Source organism: Gopherus evgoodei, chromosome 4, assembly GCF_007399415.2.
Source record: "Gopherus evgoodei ecotype Sinaloan lineage chromosome 4, rGopEvg1_v1.p, whole genome shotgun sequence".
Lineage (NCBI taxonomy): Eukaryota > Metazoa > Chordata > Testudines > Testudinidae > Gopherus > Gopherus evgoodei.
In genome coordinates, this window is record NC_044325.1 from 137,166,795 (window position 1) to 137,182,265 (window position 15,471).

Consider the following 15,471-nt stretch of genomic DNA (forward strand, 5'->3'; position numbering starts at 1 on the left):
AATGTTGAATGCTCAGATCCCTCAGTTATGAGTATGGCATACGTACCTAACTGATAAATAGATAAACTAGGTGTGATACCTCCTCTAGTGTCCTGCATGTTAAGGAAAGGAAACTTAGCTTTGGAGGTTTGCTTCTAGATCATACATCCTGTTTTCACTACTCTTGGCCAATGCTGTGGTTTTGGTAGCTGGGACAAGAGAGACCCATAACTTTAGTAGCCTGTTTATATATAAACACTATAAAACTTGAGTAACCTACTCCTTGGCAAGGCTTATAGCTGGAAACAAGATTTTCTAAAATTCTATGAACCTAGATCATTTCCAGCTGAACTAAAACAGCTTTTAAAAACATTTCAAAAATATATTAGCTGAACTGAAGTTTATTCAAACATATACTGGTTTAAAAGCAGCCTGTAACCTGTTGCCGGCCTCTCACTTTAACTGCAGGTTCTGCTTTTAAAAAGTTATCCAAGTAGATCCACACTGTAGATGGAAGTGTGCTCTTGGTGACTGAACTATGAACCTATAGGAATCAGTGTCCATTGGAGCCATGCTATCTTCCCACCACATGTGGACACACATCCCCTCTCCCCTCATGCAGGATTCTGAGCTGAGAGGAGCATGACCCCAATTGCCATTTAATACCGTCACATCACTGAAACCCTGTTAAGAGAGATTCCAGAAGACTGGAAAAGGGCAAATATAGTGCCATTCTATAAAAAGAGAAATAAAAACAACCCAGGAAACTACAGACCAGTTAGTTTAACTTCTGTGCCAGGGAAGATAGTGGAGCAAGTAATTAAAGAAATCATCTGCAAACATTTGGAAGGTGGTAAGGTGATAGGGAATAGCCAGCATGGATTTGTAAAGAACAAATCGTGTCAAACCAATCTGATAGCTTTCTTTGATAGGATAACGAGTCTTGTGGATAAGGGAGAAGTGGTGGATGTGGTATACCTAGACTTTAGTAAGGCATTTGATACGGTCTCACATGATATCCTTATTGATAAACTAGGCAAATACAATTTAGATGGGGCTACTATAAGGTGGGTGTATAACTGGCTGGATAACCGTACTCAGAGAGTAGTTATTAATGGCTCCCAATCCTGCTGGAAAGGTATGACAAGTGGGGTTCCGCAGGGGTCTGTTTTGGGACCGGCTCTGTTCAATATCTTCATCAACGACTTAGATGTTGGCATAGAAAGTACGTTTATTAAGTTTGCAGACGATACCAAACCGGGAGGGATTGCAACTGCTTTGGAGGACAGGGTCAAAATTCAAAATAATCTGGACAAATTGGAGAAATGGTCTGAGGTAAACTGGATGAAGTTCAATAAAGACAAATGCAAAGTGCTCCGCTTAGGAAGGGACAATCAGTTTCACACATACAGAATGGGAAGAGACTGTCTAGGAAGGAGTATGGCAGAAAGAGATCTAGGGGTCATAGTGGACCACAAGCTAAATATGAGTCAACAGTGTGATGCTGTTGCAAAAAAAGCAAACGTGATTCTGGGATGCATTAACAGGTGTGTTGTAAACAAGACACGAGAAGTCATTCTTTCGCTTTACTCTCTGCACTGGTTAGGCCTCAACTGGAGTATTGTGTCCAGTTCTGGGCACCGCATTTCAAGAAAGATGTGGAGAAATTGAAGAGGGTCCAGAGAAGAGCAACAAGAATGATTAAAGGTCTTGAGAACATGACCTATGAAGGAAGGCTGAAAGAATTTGGTTTGTTTAGTTTGGAAAAGAGAAGACTGAGAGGGGACATGATAGCAGTTTTCAGGTATCTAAAAGGGTGTCATCAGGAGGAGGGAGAAAACTTGTTCACCTTAGCCTCTAATGATAGAACAAGAAGCAATGGGCTTAAACTGCAGCAAGAGAGATTTAGGTTGGACATTAGGAAAAAGTTCCTAACTGTCAGGGTAGTTAAACACTGGAATAAATTGCCTAGGGAGGTTGTGGAATCTCCATCTCTGGAGATATTTAAGAGTAGGTTAGATAAATGTCTGTCAGGGATGGTCTAGACAGTATTTGGTCCTGCCATGAGGGCAGGGAACTGAACTCGATGACCTCTCGAAGTCCCTTCCAGTCCTAGAGTCTATGAATCTATGAATAAGAAGGCTTTAGATTGATACTGAGCATCAACTTTTCATCCTCCTCAGATTGTGAAGACTTTGGAGTCAACCTCTGTCGATACTCTCTTTGACCACTGGAAAGGATGGCACATCTGGGTCACTTGTGCCTCCATTTCCAACGAGAGTGGTTATGTTTTCTTCTGTTGACCAGAGCAGGGTTCTTTCCCCTGTTACTCCACTCCAGGATTTAGCACATGAGCTCCTTCTGGGAGAGACTGGGTCTTGGTACTCAGGGACTCAGTACAGTTTCTCTAACATTGGAGATGGCGCTCCAGACCTGTGTTGGGAATTCTCAGCAGCCTGTCTCAGTCAGGCCTTCTCATCCTTCTAGTCCTCTTGGTGTAGGGCACAATTATGTATGCAAACTTGGATCCCCTTGTAGTTACACATAACACTGCCACTGGTGTATTACGGACTTTGGATTCTGCATCCTCAAACGTATGGTACCTGTATACTTGATGGAGTAGGGGGAGTAAATCTATCAGCATTGGTAGTTTGATTCTATGGTTGAGGTTCTGAAGCCCTGTGCTTTGTTCCCTGTCTGTTACCACTTCCAGGGTAGAAATGTTCCAGGAGTGAAGTTGAGACACTTCAGCTGCTATCATTTCTAACCTCTACTTTCATACAGCAATCTAATGAGATGCAGAAAAAAGCCAGCCAGAGATGCTGTGTGGTAGGACCAGCAGCAGCCAAAGCAGGGACCTTCTGGCCTTTGGACAGTCCAGTCACAACTATAAAATGTTTTCTGACTTTCTCTGCCCTATGCTGATTGGCTATTTGCTCTAGCCCTCCACTCCCTTCTCACCGTATTTTCACCTCAGCTTTCCTTCACACTTTTTCCCCTGCTCTGTCCCCTTCTCCTTCTTTCCTCTCCCTTTTCTTTCCATTTAGCTGATCCCCTCCTAAGTAAACCCACCAAATCTCCCCTCTCAAAAATGTTGCAGAACCAACATGATGTTTGCAGCCATAACATAGTTCATTCTGCTGTGTTTGTGTAGTGCCTAGCAGTGTGTTCCTGGGCCATGACTGGGGCTCATAGGTGCTGTTGTAATACTATTACTAATATAATAATAAATCTAGCTTAAGAACATAAGATAATAAGCATGGCCATACTGGGTCAGACCAAAGGTCCATCCAGCCCAGTATCCTGTCTGCCGACAGTGGCCAGTGGCAGGTGCACCTGCCCCAGAGGAAGTGAACCTAACACGTAATGATCAAGTGATGTCTCTCCTGCCATCTATCACCACTCTCTGACAGACAGAGGCTATGGACACCATTCCTTACCATCTTGGCTAGTAGCCATTAATGGACTTAACCTCCATGAATTTATCCAGTTCTCTTTAAACCCTATTATAGTCCTAGCCTTCACAACCTCTTCAGGCAAGGAGTTCCACAAGTTGACTGTGCTGTGTGGAGATAGTGTTTGACGGTGCTCCCCAGAAAAGTTCAACTGAAAAGTCATTAGGGCCTTTCTGAGGTTTACAGTAGCTCTGCTCAAGATAAGCCATCCCAGGTACATCTATCAGGACAGGATGCAGCTGAATTATTGGTTTGACTGAGTGAATGATGCTGTCTTTGGTGGCTGAGATGGAGCAGGTTACATGGGGGGACTGTTTGTGTCTTCTACTTGTTTGAGCTTTTCAGCAGCAAATATTGTCCTCTCTGCCCCTTTTCAAAGGTTATTTGGATTGTGACTTTTGCAGCTGTTCTGTGTCTTGGTCTTGATATTGGCTTGATCATCGCAATGGGATTCACCTTCTTCATCATCACTGTTAGGTCACACAGGTACTGGGTCTTGTTACCTCAGAGCGGGGCACTAAGTTTACCTAAAGTTGTTATTTTGGGAATAGCAGTATGTCACAGTCCAGTACAGAAGTGGTTTTGTGCTTATGGGATAAACCCTTCGGTTAATGTGTTTCTCAGGTCTAATAATTTCACATCTGTGCATGAATTGGTACATTTTTGGGAATTTAACCTCTTAGCCTAGCTGATGGACTATCCATTTGAGCCTCTGGAAAGGGTGCCTCTGTCACCTGACTGAAAACCATTTACTGTGACAATAACATCAGCCAGGAGATTCAGCTAACTGCTCACTTTAATCACCTACCCTCCATACACAGTCTTCCATAAGAATAAGGTGGTACACTGTGTCCTCATTCCAAGATTATCCTTTAAGTGGTAATTGATATTTACCTGACTCGGTCCATCAACATATCTTTCTTCTCACTAAATGCATTCACTGCCAGGGGAGATCAGCTTACTCAAGATCGGCACTAACGGGACCCTTCTCTACTCCTGTAACAGAACAAAACTCTTCTGTAAAATCTCCCCATGCACCCCCTCTCCCCCCGGTTATTTAAGGTTTACATTGATAGACTTATGGGGCAGATTATTTCTTCCCAGTGATTATCAAAGGACATTAAATTCTGTACAGAGACATGCTATGAGCTAGCAGGTGTCCCAGTCCTTAAAAGTATCAGAACACATTTATTGAGTCATAGAGTTTAAGGCCAAAAGGGATCACCAGATCCTCAGGTCTGATTTTCTGTATATCCCAAGCCACTAAATACCATCCAGCCACCCCCATACCAGTCTAACAGCCAAAATTAGACCAAAGTATTACAGCCCTCAGTTGAATTGATCCAAAGTGGCTTCTAAGGCATTCCTTTAGAATGTCACAATTATGAAAATATTTCGAGTTGTGACATGGAAGTTAGCTCATACTTCTGTGCAGCATCATTTTCGTGACCTAGCCTTGACATCCAATGAGCACCTTTGGAGAGTAGTTCTGGATAGCTTTTCATTTAAATATCCTCCCCATTCATACTATGTTGGCAGTTTGTTACTGCTTGTGAATTTCCCAAAAGTAGGGATGTGTACTGACAATACTTTAAAGCATGAGAAAAGTTACCAGGAAATGGATTTCTTTGAGTACAGTGTCACTACACACTGACACTAGTCACTCTCTAGATCCTTCTTCCTCACTTCTTTGGAGAATATATTGGATTTGTGGGAGGGAGAGACTACATGCCTTCTTACATACCTTTGCCTGGAGTGTTCCCTGGCTTGAAACAGCTTTCTAGAGGGTTCAAACTTTGATGTGAAGGGTACGGGTGCTTGGGTGTCACACCCCCAAAGCCACAGCTGGGGTATCCAATAAAGAAGATAGAGACAGGGACCAAAATATTGGGTGGTGCTAGTTTTTCTCTCTACTCTAAGGAAATCTAATAAACACCTTGTTTCAGAATGAAGATTGTGATGCTGGGCCTGATTCCAAACACGGATCTATACAGAAGTTTATCTGACTACAAAGCGGTAAGAGAAAAAACTAATACTCAGTCCCTCTCTGTAATCCAGTTTCTTCACTTGGACACCTGTGAGTGATCCATCAGACTCAGTTCATTCACTTCAAGCCTTGAAAATCTGTAAGGATCTTTGAATATTGGCAGCGAAGAGTGATACAAATTGCCTAAAGATAGAGATCGGTCTGACTTGTCACTTTGGGAGCTCACTCTATCGATACAGGCTCCACCAGTAATGAAAGGCTTGCTTCCTGTCGTTGCTGGAACTATACAGAATTTATTGCTGATCTCCTGTCCTTAGTCAGGCCTTGTCTATGCTAGGACAATGACCCATTTTTCACAACAGATGTCAATAATGACTGTGTCTGTGTGACAGATTTTTGTTATCAATTCGCTATTGGATTGTGACACTTGTACTAGAGTTTCTTAAAAATTTTTCTGGCAGTGGTAGCAAGAGCAGGGCACTGGTATTTTTACCATAATGTTGTTGACCCTACTGTATGCGGATCTGGATAATGCTGTGGTGAACAGTAATGTCTACATTAGTACTCCCTTTATTGCTAAACTCATGGAGCTGCAAAGGTGGGAGAACTTAAAAAAAAATTGGTGTAGACAAGCTGAAGGGTATTTTCACTAATGAGTTTTGAAAACAATGTGGCTTGTTGTGGTCGGAGGAGACCCCTTGTCAATGTCAGCCGTGGACCATTTTTCTAGTGTGGGTACAAACCTCAGAGACTCCGGTTTTGTCTTCTAGGCAGTGGAGATTGAAGGTGTGAAAATCTTCCAGTGTTGTTCCTCCATTTCCTTTGCAAATATGAGACACTTCAAAGGCTACTTGTTACAGAAGGTAAATGCCACTTTTCCAATCACCATCAGCTTCTGAACTCCTCCATTGGAAGCACACGACCCTCTCTGATACACGGTCTGTCTTTTTCAGATGGATGTGAAAGCAGTGCCCCTCGATGAAAATGAAATGAGAGCTTTAATCTCAGTTAGTCTGTCTAGCACTGGATTGGAGAGAAAGGATTTGAAGTGTGCCTGTGTTTGCGATCCACCTGAGCTATTACCCAGGGTCAGCTACCTTTTTTTTTTTTTAATAATTATCTAGCCAGGGCACCCAGACTTTGTGACACTGAGGGCCATGTCATTAGCTTGCCTGAAAGCCATGTCTAATTGCGTATATATTTGCAAACCAAAAATAAGTCAGTACAACCCTTATATTTGCTCTCAACCCTTATATTTGTTTATATCTTCCATGGTAGATGAATTGAAATTTTGCTTGTTGGTTGAATTGACCAGCAGTGGGAAAACTCAACATATTTTCCTTCCTTTCTGGGGCTGAAAGAACTAACTTTGTCAGATGCCTCAATAGGGGTTTGCGTTCCTTTTCCCATTAAAGACTCCCTTTGGCTTCCTGAAGAATTCTAGCCACTCCTAATGTGAGATACCCACGAATGCAGGATCACTAAATACGTCAAATCCTACCAGTCACAGTCTCCGTGATCAGAGGATTTCTCCTCTCCTTATGACGAACTCTATTAAATGCCTTCTGTACAACCAGTCGCATGCCCCATAATTGGAATTTGACAGTGTCATAAGCAAATGGATGGAAGAGGCTTCTGCAATATTCTTAATTCTCTAAATTATCCAATGTACTTTGTAAAAGATAACAAAAGCCACTTATGGGGAAGCAGTTTTGGAAGGATGGGCAGGACTGAGCTTCTGAAGGAAGTCTGTGATCGCTTTGAGCTGCCATCTTCTTCCAAAGTGCCAAGCTGCAGTGTGTGAACTTTTCAGCTGCTTTTAACTCTTTTTCTAGTGTAAAAGCCAAACTTGGAGCTATTCAGTATTCCAAACTTAACTTTTTAAAAAAGGAATTATGTTAAAATTATTGGCTAGGTAATGCTGAAAAGGCAGCTAGGCTTAGAAGGGAGAGACCAAGAAACCATCACAAGAAAGGGTTAGGATTAAAAATTAAATAACAAAAACATATATTCAAACTGTTAAGGAAAAAAATGATAGCCTCTTCTCTGTTTTCTCATCACTTTATCTTAGGAACTGCTTTTCATAGGGGAAGAATATGGTGCATAAAACCTCATAAACCTTCTTCTGTTTTAAAAAATGCAATATAAAATTAGTGGCCCACATTCCAGTGGGAATAAGCAACTCCAAGGCATGCAGCACTAGGCTAACACAGCACTTCCAGGGTAGTTGAAGGTACTCTGCTGACCACAACCAAGACTTGCATCAATTTCCTACTAATTTATGTACTGTTGTGGCTTAGTGCTATATTTAGCATAAGTTCAAAGGTATTTCTGTCATGAGAGAGGAAAGCTATCAAATGATTTACCATGCTGTCATAACTGCAGCAAGAGAAATTCTACCTTCTCGACACAATTCTCTTAACTGTCTTTATTCTCCACTTTACCATTCTAGATACCCTATACTGAGAAACTGGTGAAGCGACTTCATAGGGATAATGAGTCTTCATCATCTTCCCTGAATTTGATACGTTGGTCAAAGTTTGAAAGGAAGCACAGTTCTGGGACTCTCACAACAGGAATGTTGCAAACACAGCATGCTCAGTCCACAGCCATCAGGCTCAGGGCAGCAAGACCTGAAACTGGAAAGAAGGATGAAGGGAAGAGGATATGGAATTCTTCAGACGTTGGAGTAGATACTTCCACAACACTATTATGCCAGGAACCAGTACAGTTGCAGTCCACAGAGTTTTCAGCATATCCAGTCCACACTATTATTTTAGACTTCAGCATGGTGCAGTTTGTGGATTTGCAAGCTTCAGATTTACTGAGGCAGGCAAGTCACTTCAGTGCATGTAAAAGTAGAAACAGAAGTTTGCCCAACATCAGATGCTTCCCATTACCCTAAAGTTACCTATTATATAAGCACCTGTACCTGTTCCTATTGACTTTAATGGGAGCAAGACCTATCTTTGTATTTTCACAAATGTGTAGTTTCCAAGATGCGCATATATTCCCTGGCTGTTGTTTAAAGGTACACCGTAGATCTAAAAAACACATGCAAAATGCCCTTACCTGAGTCACTAATAATATTTCAGACTATTTCAACTCAAATCACTTTTTTAATCTCTCATTTAATTTTCCCCATTTCTGCTGTTTGTTTTTTCCCCTTCACACTGCAAACTGGAAGCTTTGGCATATTTAGGTAGTGCTGGGTGCCTGTTGTTTTGGAACTTCAGTGCTTTGTACTTCATTACAGCTTGCCAGGAGGAAATCCTGTTTGGGACACTTAAAGTGCTGATTCTTGTTTCCAGAGTAGGAGAGGCTCAACTCCCTGAGATGTTTTATTTAAAATGTTAGGATATCCCTTATTGTAAGCTAGCATGTTCTTACATGAAGTCTTTGTCTCTAGCATATGTGAGCATTTTTGATTTGTCTGGACATTTAAGAGTTATCTTAGTCCTAGACAGAAAGAGTAGATATAAAAATGTCTGTTCTCTCTGTTGGCATTGGTTTGTTATTGTTGTTCATTGCAGCCTTATCTATTTTTTCTTTGGGACATCTCTTTAGCTTCAAGTGAAAATCCTTGAGATAGTTTCTTTAGAGAAAATAAGTTACCTGTAGCTGTGCTTCTCTGAAGGTACCATGTCAATGGGATTCTCACCTGATTCTCCTCAAATATTGAAGATTATCTTTTAATGAGTTTCTCTACTTACACTTGACCTGGATTTTCAAAAGCAGCTGAAGGACAACTAATGATTTTAAGGGCCTCAATTTTGAGGTGCCCAACTTCAGGCACCTTAATTATAAAGGGACCTGATTTTCAGGGTATGCTGAGCACCTGCCCTGTAAAATCAGAGCCCTTTTAAAATTAAAGTGTCTCAAGATGAGCACCCAAAAACAGAGGCACTCAAACTTACTGCTTGTGTTTGAAAATGTAGGTCCTTATTTCCATTGTTTACTCTGGGGCATATTTTGTGTTTGCACGCACATGTGTGAACATTGAATCATTTCCAGTTGACTTAATATGAGAGCTCCACGTGCTGTACAACCAAAGCAACTGATCTGAATACTGGGAAGGCCGAATTTATATCCTGAAGACATGATGTCCAATATGGGACCTGGCTCTCTGGAGTCAGAATTCTTTGAACTATGAGAGTTCTGCTGGTCTTGCACTGACCTAAGACCCCGGATTAAATCTTCTAGAAGAATGGTATCTTTAGAGAAGCAGAGTTATAAGCAAAAGCTTTTTCCCCCTTGTATGTCCTGCCTTCTGGTGCCAGGGCCATTCCTGCATAGAGCATGAGAATGGCACTGATAATAATATGGAATTCTCTCTACAGATGTTCCACATGTTTCAGAATATTGGCATTTCGGTCCTGATTGCCAGCTGCCACCGTGAGTATTGTATGGGCAATGCTGTATTTAACCACTTTTTGTAAGAAAAAGATAAATTTTAAACCTTGGTGAAATGCTTTAACTGTGCTCCTTCATGTGGCCCTGTCTGCATTGGTGGTGTTTTTTGTTTTGCTTTACAGTCTCTGTAATAGCAATCTTTGAGAAGAATGATTTCTTTGATGACTGTGTCACCAAAGCACGGTTCTTTCTAACGCTGCATGATGCTGTGCTGGCCGCTTTGGAACAGAATCAAAGGCCAGAGACTATGGCACTCAGCACTGGACAGCCTGACCAGGAGTTAGATGAAGGGCTCACAGAAGAACAGAAGGTGTGGTACTCAGTTTAAATCTAGATGCTGCCTAGTGATCCTACAAGGATTTGAAGGTGTAAACATAGAAAGGCAGTTTGAGCTAGGGGAATGAGTATGGACATATGGTAGCCCAGGGACTCCTGGGTTCTAATCCCAGCTCTTACATTGACTCCCTCTGTGATCTTGGGAAAGTTACTTAATCAGTCTGTCCCTCAGTTTCCTCACCTATAAAATGAAGACAATAATACTGCCCTATGGTATAGCCTTTTGTATTAATTAATGTTTGTAGACCAGTTTTGAAGATGTATAGTGCTGTGGCCAGGTGCCTTTTGCAGTTTGATTTAAAACAAATTCTACACACTGTGTAAAGTCAAACTTATCCCCTTCCTGGAGATTGGCTTTAACAAAGAAATTAACAATAAGATAAAGTTCTGTTAAAATCTTTTCCCAAGCTTGGCTGCTCTTAGGATTCCTACCTCAGAGACTGCTTAGCCCACAACTTTAATTCTCTCCCTCCAAAAAACCTCTGCTAGCTCTCTGATATGCAGTTGAGATAATGAACCGTTTGCGGTATTGAGTCATCAGAAACCACTTAATCCATTCCCAGCAGGATCAAAATGTGCTAGCAAAGTATAGCTGTTTCAGGAAAACAGTACCACCATGTAACAGGTTATATGTATATGCTAAACATTATTAAACCCCAATGAGTGAGAGGAAAGGCCTGATTCTTCTGTCACGCTAGTGTAAATCACAAGCATGAAAGTCAATGGATTTGCACTAGTATAAAAGTAGTGTTAGTGACGAGAATTGGACCCAAATTGTTTAGGGTCATATAGTAGTAATGGCATGAAACTAAGCAAAGATCAATTTAGAATGAATACCAGAAAAAGTTCCTACTGATCAGTTCTGTCAACAGCATATCACTAGAGAATATATTGTTGAGGAAAAATCATGCCTTGACTGTGGGCTATGTTGGGTGACAGAGAGGGGGACTCAGTCTGAAAAGTCTTTTCATCTTTATACTCTGATCTACAGAATTAAGGTAAATCAACTGGACTAAACGTTTTCATGTGTTGTCACATTACACCCTCAACTGCTGACGTTAAAACTGACTAAGAAGCTGGCTAACTGGGATTTCACTTGGGTTCTCGCCAGGTTTCAAATAATAATATTTGTAAAGCAGTACTCAAGTGCTGAGTATTAACTAATTAATTATCACACGAATGACTTAGCTACTTTCCCTGGTAAATAATTAGGTAAGTATTATTCTTTAAAGATCATAGTTTCATAGTCCTTAAAAAATATTCACAGCGGCTAAGGGTGGCGGGAGATATTTTGGATATTAGAAGTCAGTCCCTATTTTCCATACCCTCTGATTTTCCCAGAAAAAAAATACTTTAGAAATGAAATTCACCTCGCTTAAATTCAACCCAAAGATGAATTTTGGAAAATTTTCTGTTCACTGTAGGCCAAATCCTGAAGTCTTTGATTTGGGCAAAACTCCCACTGAAGTCAGTGGAAGTTTTGCTTGCTGAAAGCCTTCAGAATTTTGGCTTATCTCACTGACATCAGTACAATGCGTTATTGGCTTGCAATGAAGACCACTCGTATTCAGGAAAGATACCTTGACACGTCTGAAAAATCAAGGAACTAATCCCATAATCCTTGCCTACTTAGATAAATTCAGCCTCCCTTCATTTACCCTGCAATTTCAATTAGATGCAGCATTTTTTTTCCACTTCCCATCCTAAACTGTTATATACTATTGATGCGTGCTGTTAAACAACTAACCCCGGCCTATACTACAGAATTACTTCAGTATCAGTACTCAGGGGTGTAAATAATTCATATCCCTACCCTGGAGCGATGTCGTTATACTGACCTGAGCACCGGTGTAGACAGCACTATGTTCGTGGGAGATCTTCTTCTACCAACATAGCTCTTGCCTCTCGCGGAGGTGGATTATCCTGTCGGTGTAACACATCTTCATGAAAGCACTACAGCGGACAGTGTTTTAAGTGTAGACCTGCCCTCACTCCTCCTTTCCCCCCACAAGAGGTTGCTGCACTTTACTGGTTGGTAAAGTGACTGCTATGTATGTATAGTTTGTGATGCCACCTTAGGATCTTTTTGGACGAAAAGTACAATGGAAGTGTAAGACGATATTATTATTAGGGTGAAATACATCATTTTTTGTGTATGTTGGCAGGGGGTGAACCAGTATGTGAATTATGGCAAAGATGGTCTTGTTGGTGACATAATTTTAATGCGTCTCCTCTTGGCTGCTAGATCAAGGACCCTGTCAGGGGAATTCAGAAGTTTTATTGTTTTCTAAATTATTGCTGGATCCACTTCAGTCTTATCAAGGAATATGCAAGGGAGCAGGGGGGCTTTTCATTCCAATATCTCGCACATTGATCAGCTCACTAGAAGGCATTGTTTGTGTGTGTTTCAGGAGAGAAGTCTGCACTCCGGTAACAACAAAGATACTTCCTCTTTAAAGACTACCAGGAGCGAACTCTTAAATGAAGAGCCGATATCCGATCTCTTCCGCACATATTCACTCCAGAGTGAAACAGAGATGAACGTATACCAACAATATGATGCTCCACCCCCTGAGCCAGGTGACAGAGATGAGGAGTGGGAGCAGAAGTGGAAATATGCCAGAGATCCCTGAGATGCACAAGAACTGACAGGGAATCCTAGTCCAGTATATGGGGAGAGGTGCTGATATAGCACAGTTCAAGTAGTTCTTGCCTGCATTTTGGTGGGTTTTTTTGCCTTTGTCTCTTTCAAAGTTATTGAAGTAGCCACCTAGCCAGTCCATCCAATGGTTCTGCTGGTTTAAGGAAACCAGCACAGTTTATGAAGTTACCTTTCAGGACTTTCAAACAGAGGGACTATTTAGCAGCTATTTTAACCTTTGTAGTGAATTAACTATAAAACTTGGAACCATTAAATTAATTTTTACATGTTTCTGAAATTCTTTGTAGTTTTTTAAATATCCTCAAACACGGCACATCTTTTGCATGTTGTTTTTTTAGGGACTAAATCTTGTTTGCAGTTTTCAGCAGATTGCACACATATTATTTCATTAACCTCAGATGCATGCAAAATGAGGTGACACTATTGAACAGTGTTTCTCAACTTTTTTGATACCAGGGCTTGCTGCCTTCCTAAATTGTGTCAGGGAGATCTCAGGGACCGGCGCCGGTCCATGGACTTGGTCATTGAGAAACACTGCTCTAGAAGAAAGCATTTCGTCACTGATACTTTGCTAAAGTTGCCTAGTGTATTCAGTAAAAAACTCAATACTTTGACTTTTTTTCCAGTTCTGCTAATACCTCCTGCTGGTGAATTATGTTATTTGCTTCTCTTTTTGGTAGACTTTCACTGAGACCGCAACAAATGGAGACATTTAGTTCAGTTTCATTATTAAGAGATGAAAAAATGGCTTCTTTAGAATAAGATATAGGTGGCAAGTGGACAAAAACAAACTTCTCAGTTGTATTATCTGAGTACCAGCCTCATACTCAATAGACTGGTGAAACTGTGACATCACCATAATGGCACATGGTGGAGTTTTATTTGGAACAGGAGCAGTCTTGCTATATCAGGGATGCACATCCCAAGACCATGTGCACATTCAGGAAATTCTTCCCTGGCCTCAATACCTAGAGTGAGGATTGAGGGTGAAATTCATCAGCACAAGGTCCATGTACCATTTAAGTCCCTTTGTGAGACCATAAATTAGATTTAAACAATGCATAGTCCCTGTACTGGTCCTGTGCTCCAGCATGAATTTCACTCTGTGAGAGCATCTCCAGCCTCTGCTGTGTGCATGGTGCAGTTTCTCCATGTGGAGCAGTAGCAGGGAGACTATATAGGACTCTTACAATGCTGGGCTTTCCTGGCGGTTAAGTTTTAACTATATGTGGGTGCATAGAAATGTTAATATTTAATTATTTGTAATGTCACTTGAATTAGTAAATCATCCAGACTTTTTCAATTTAAATTCCTACGGCTTCCAGGGAGTTTCTGGAGGAGGGACATTGTACTGTATCTGTGTGTAAGGTGAAACGGTAAAAGGTTTTAAAAACAATATATGTGTGCATTCTTACAGTGGAAGAAGCTTTCAGTCTCACAGCTCTGATACTTGTGAATGGAGCTTTCAATTCTTCCTGTCTTTCTAACTGTGTTGAGTAACTCTCATAGTACACAGGCTTCCCTTGTGGTGTTTCTGTACAGTGGCTTCAAGTCAATTCCCTTTGTGAGTGACAGCTCCAATCAAAACAGAGCAATACAAAATTTACAACAAGCAAGGCCTTAATTTTCAGAATCTATGAGTTGTACTGTGGCATCCTTGACTTAAGATGAGTGATGCTACTAGCCCTTTGCAATGCAAAGAGCCTTCCCATTGCAAATTTGGGAGGAATACTCTTGGCCTGTTAACCACCCATGTAAAGAATAAACAATACCAGCAGCAAAAGTTTGACTATGCCCTTTCCACTCCACAACTCGTGCACTGATGTGCTAACTTCAAACATCAACATGATTTAAAAACACTTCTAAAATATATGTATATTAATTATGCAAGGCATGTACTTTTCAGTTAGTGGAACTCCAGGCACTTTCTTATTTTCTGGTCTTTTTCTTGTCTAGTCATTGCAATGCCTTAACGCTAATCCCAAAACTGTGCACAAGGTTCCTGTGTTTAACCAAGGCACATATCACCCAGTAGAGTTTTGTGGTGTGAGAAAGCATGTACCTTTCACCAAAAGACTCCACCTATACCACTTAAAAGGCAGGGCAATGGAAGTCAGGGTCCAGAGGTCTGTCTGCACAATCATATGCCTGTAACCAGGTTGTGACAGTCTCATCTGACCCAGTTACAACAAACACAGTTGTGTTTTGTTGACACTGCAACTTTTTTCACACATCACCATGAACTATGTATGTGCTACCATGCTGTTTAACTGTTTGTATCATTGTGTGCTGGGGAAGTCTGGGCAGGGCACCTAAATAGGAGATTCAGGTTCTGAATTTCCATTGCTTTGTATAATATAGTAACTTAGACCAATGCAAAGAGGGTGTCAAATGCCACCAGAGCAGAATAAATGACTACTAAGTGAAAAGGCAATATAGAGGTCCCACAGCGTTAAGGGGACATGCACACTGGCTGGCAGCAGAAATTCATGCAGCAATGCACTCTAGTATGTCATACTGCACAGGGAGCTGGGAGGAAGGAGGACCACTCAAACCAGTTACACACAGGGATAGCTAGAGGGCCATCTACACTGTTTAAAAAAATCAGTGCCAAACTGGTGGCAGGAAGAAAACCACAT

At 41.2% G+C, this 15,471-nt stretch overlaps 1 protein-coding gene across 7 annotated transcripts in view; it reads left to right on the forward strand.

The window, feature by feature from the left end:
• The window catches only part of SLC26A8 (solute carrier family 26 member 8), a 32,164-nt gene extending 17,970 nt beyond the window's left edge, over window positions 1-14,194 (forward strand). For 6 of the 7 annotated variants that reach the window (XM_030561251.1, XM_030561254.1, XM_030561253.1 and 3 more), the window contains 8 exons: window positions 3,814-3,920; window positions 5,381-5,450; window positions 6,192-6,284; window positions 6,375-6,509; window positions 7,874-8,254; window positions 9,762-9,816; window positions 9,957-10,144; window positions 12,582-14,194. In XM_030561251.1, coding sequence (XP_030417111.1) covers window positions 3,814-3,920; window positions 5,381-5,450; window positions 6,192-6,284; window positions 6,375-6,509; window positions 7,874-8,254; window positions 9,762-9,816; window positions 9,957-10,144; window positions 12,582-12,803 — 1,251 coding nt within the window. In that variant the 3' untranslated portion in view covers window positions 12,804-14,194. The remainder of the gene's footprint in view (window positions 1-3,813; window positions 3,921-5,380; window positions 5,451-6,191; window positions 6,285-6,374; window positions 6,510-7,873; window positions 8,255-9,761; window positions 9,817-9,956; window positions 10,145-12,581) is intronic. The other variant, XM_030561257.1, reaches the window with a different exon arrangement.
• Window positions 14,195-15,471: the final 1,277 nt, after the last annotated feature.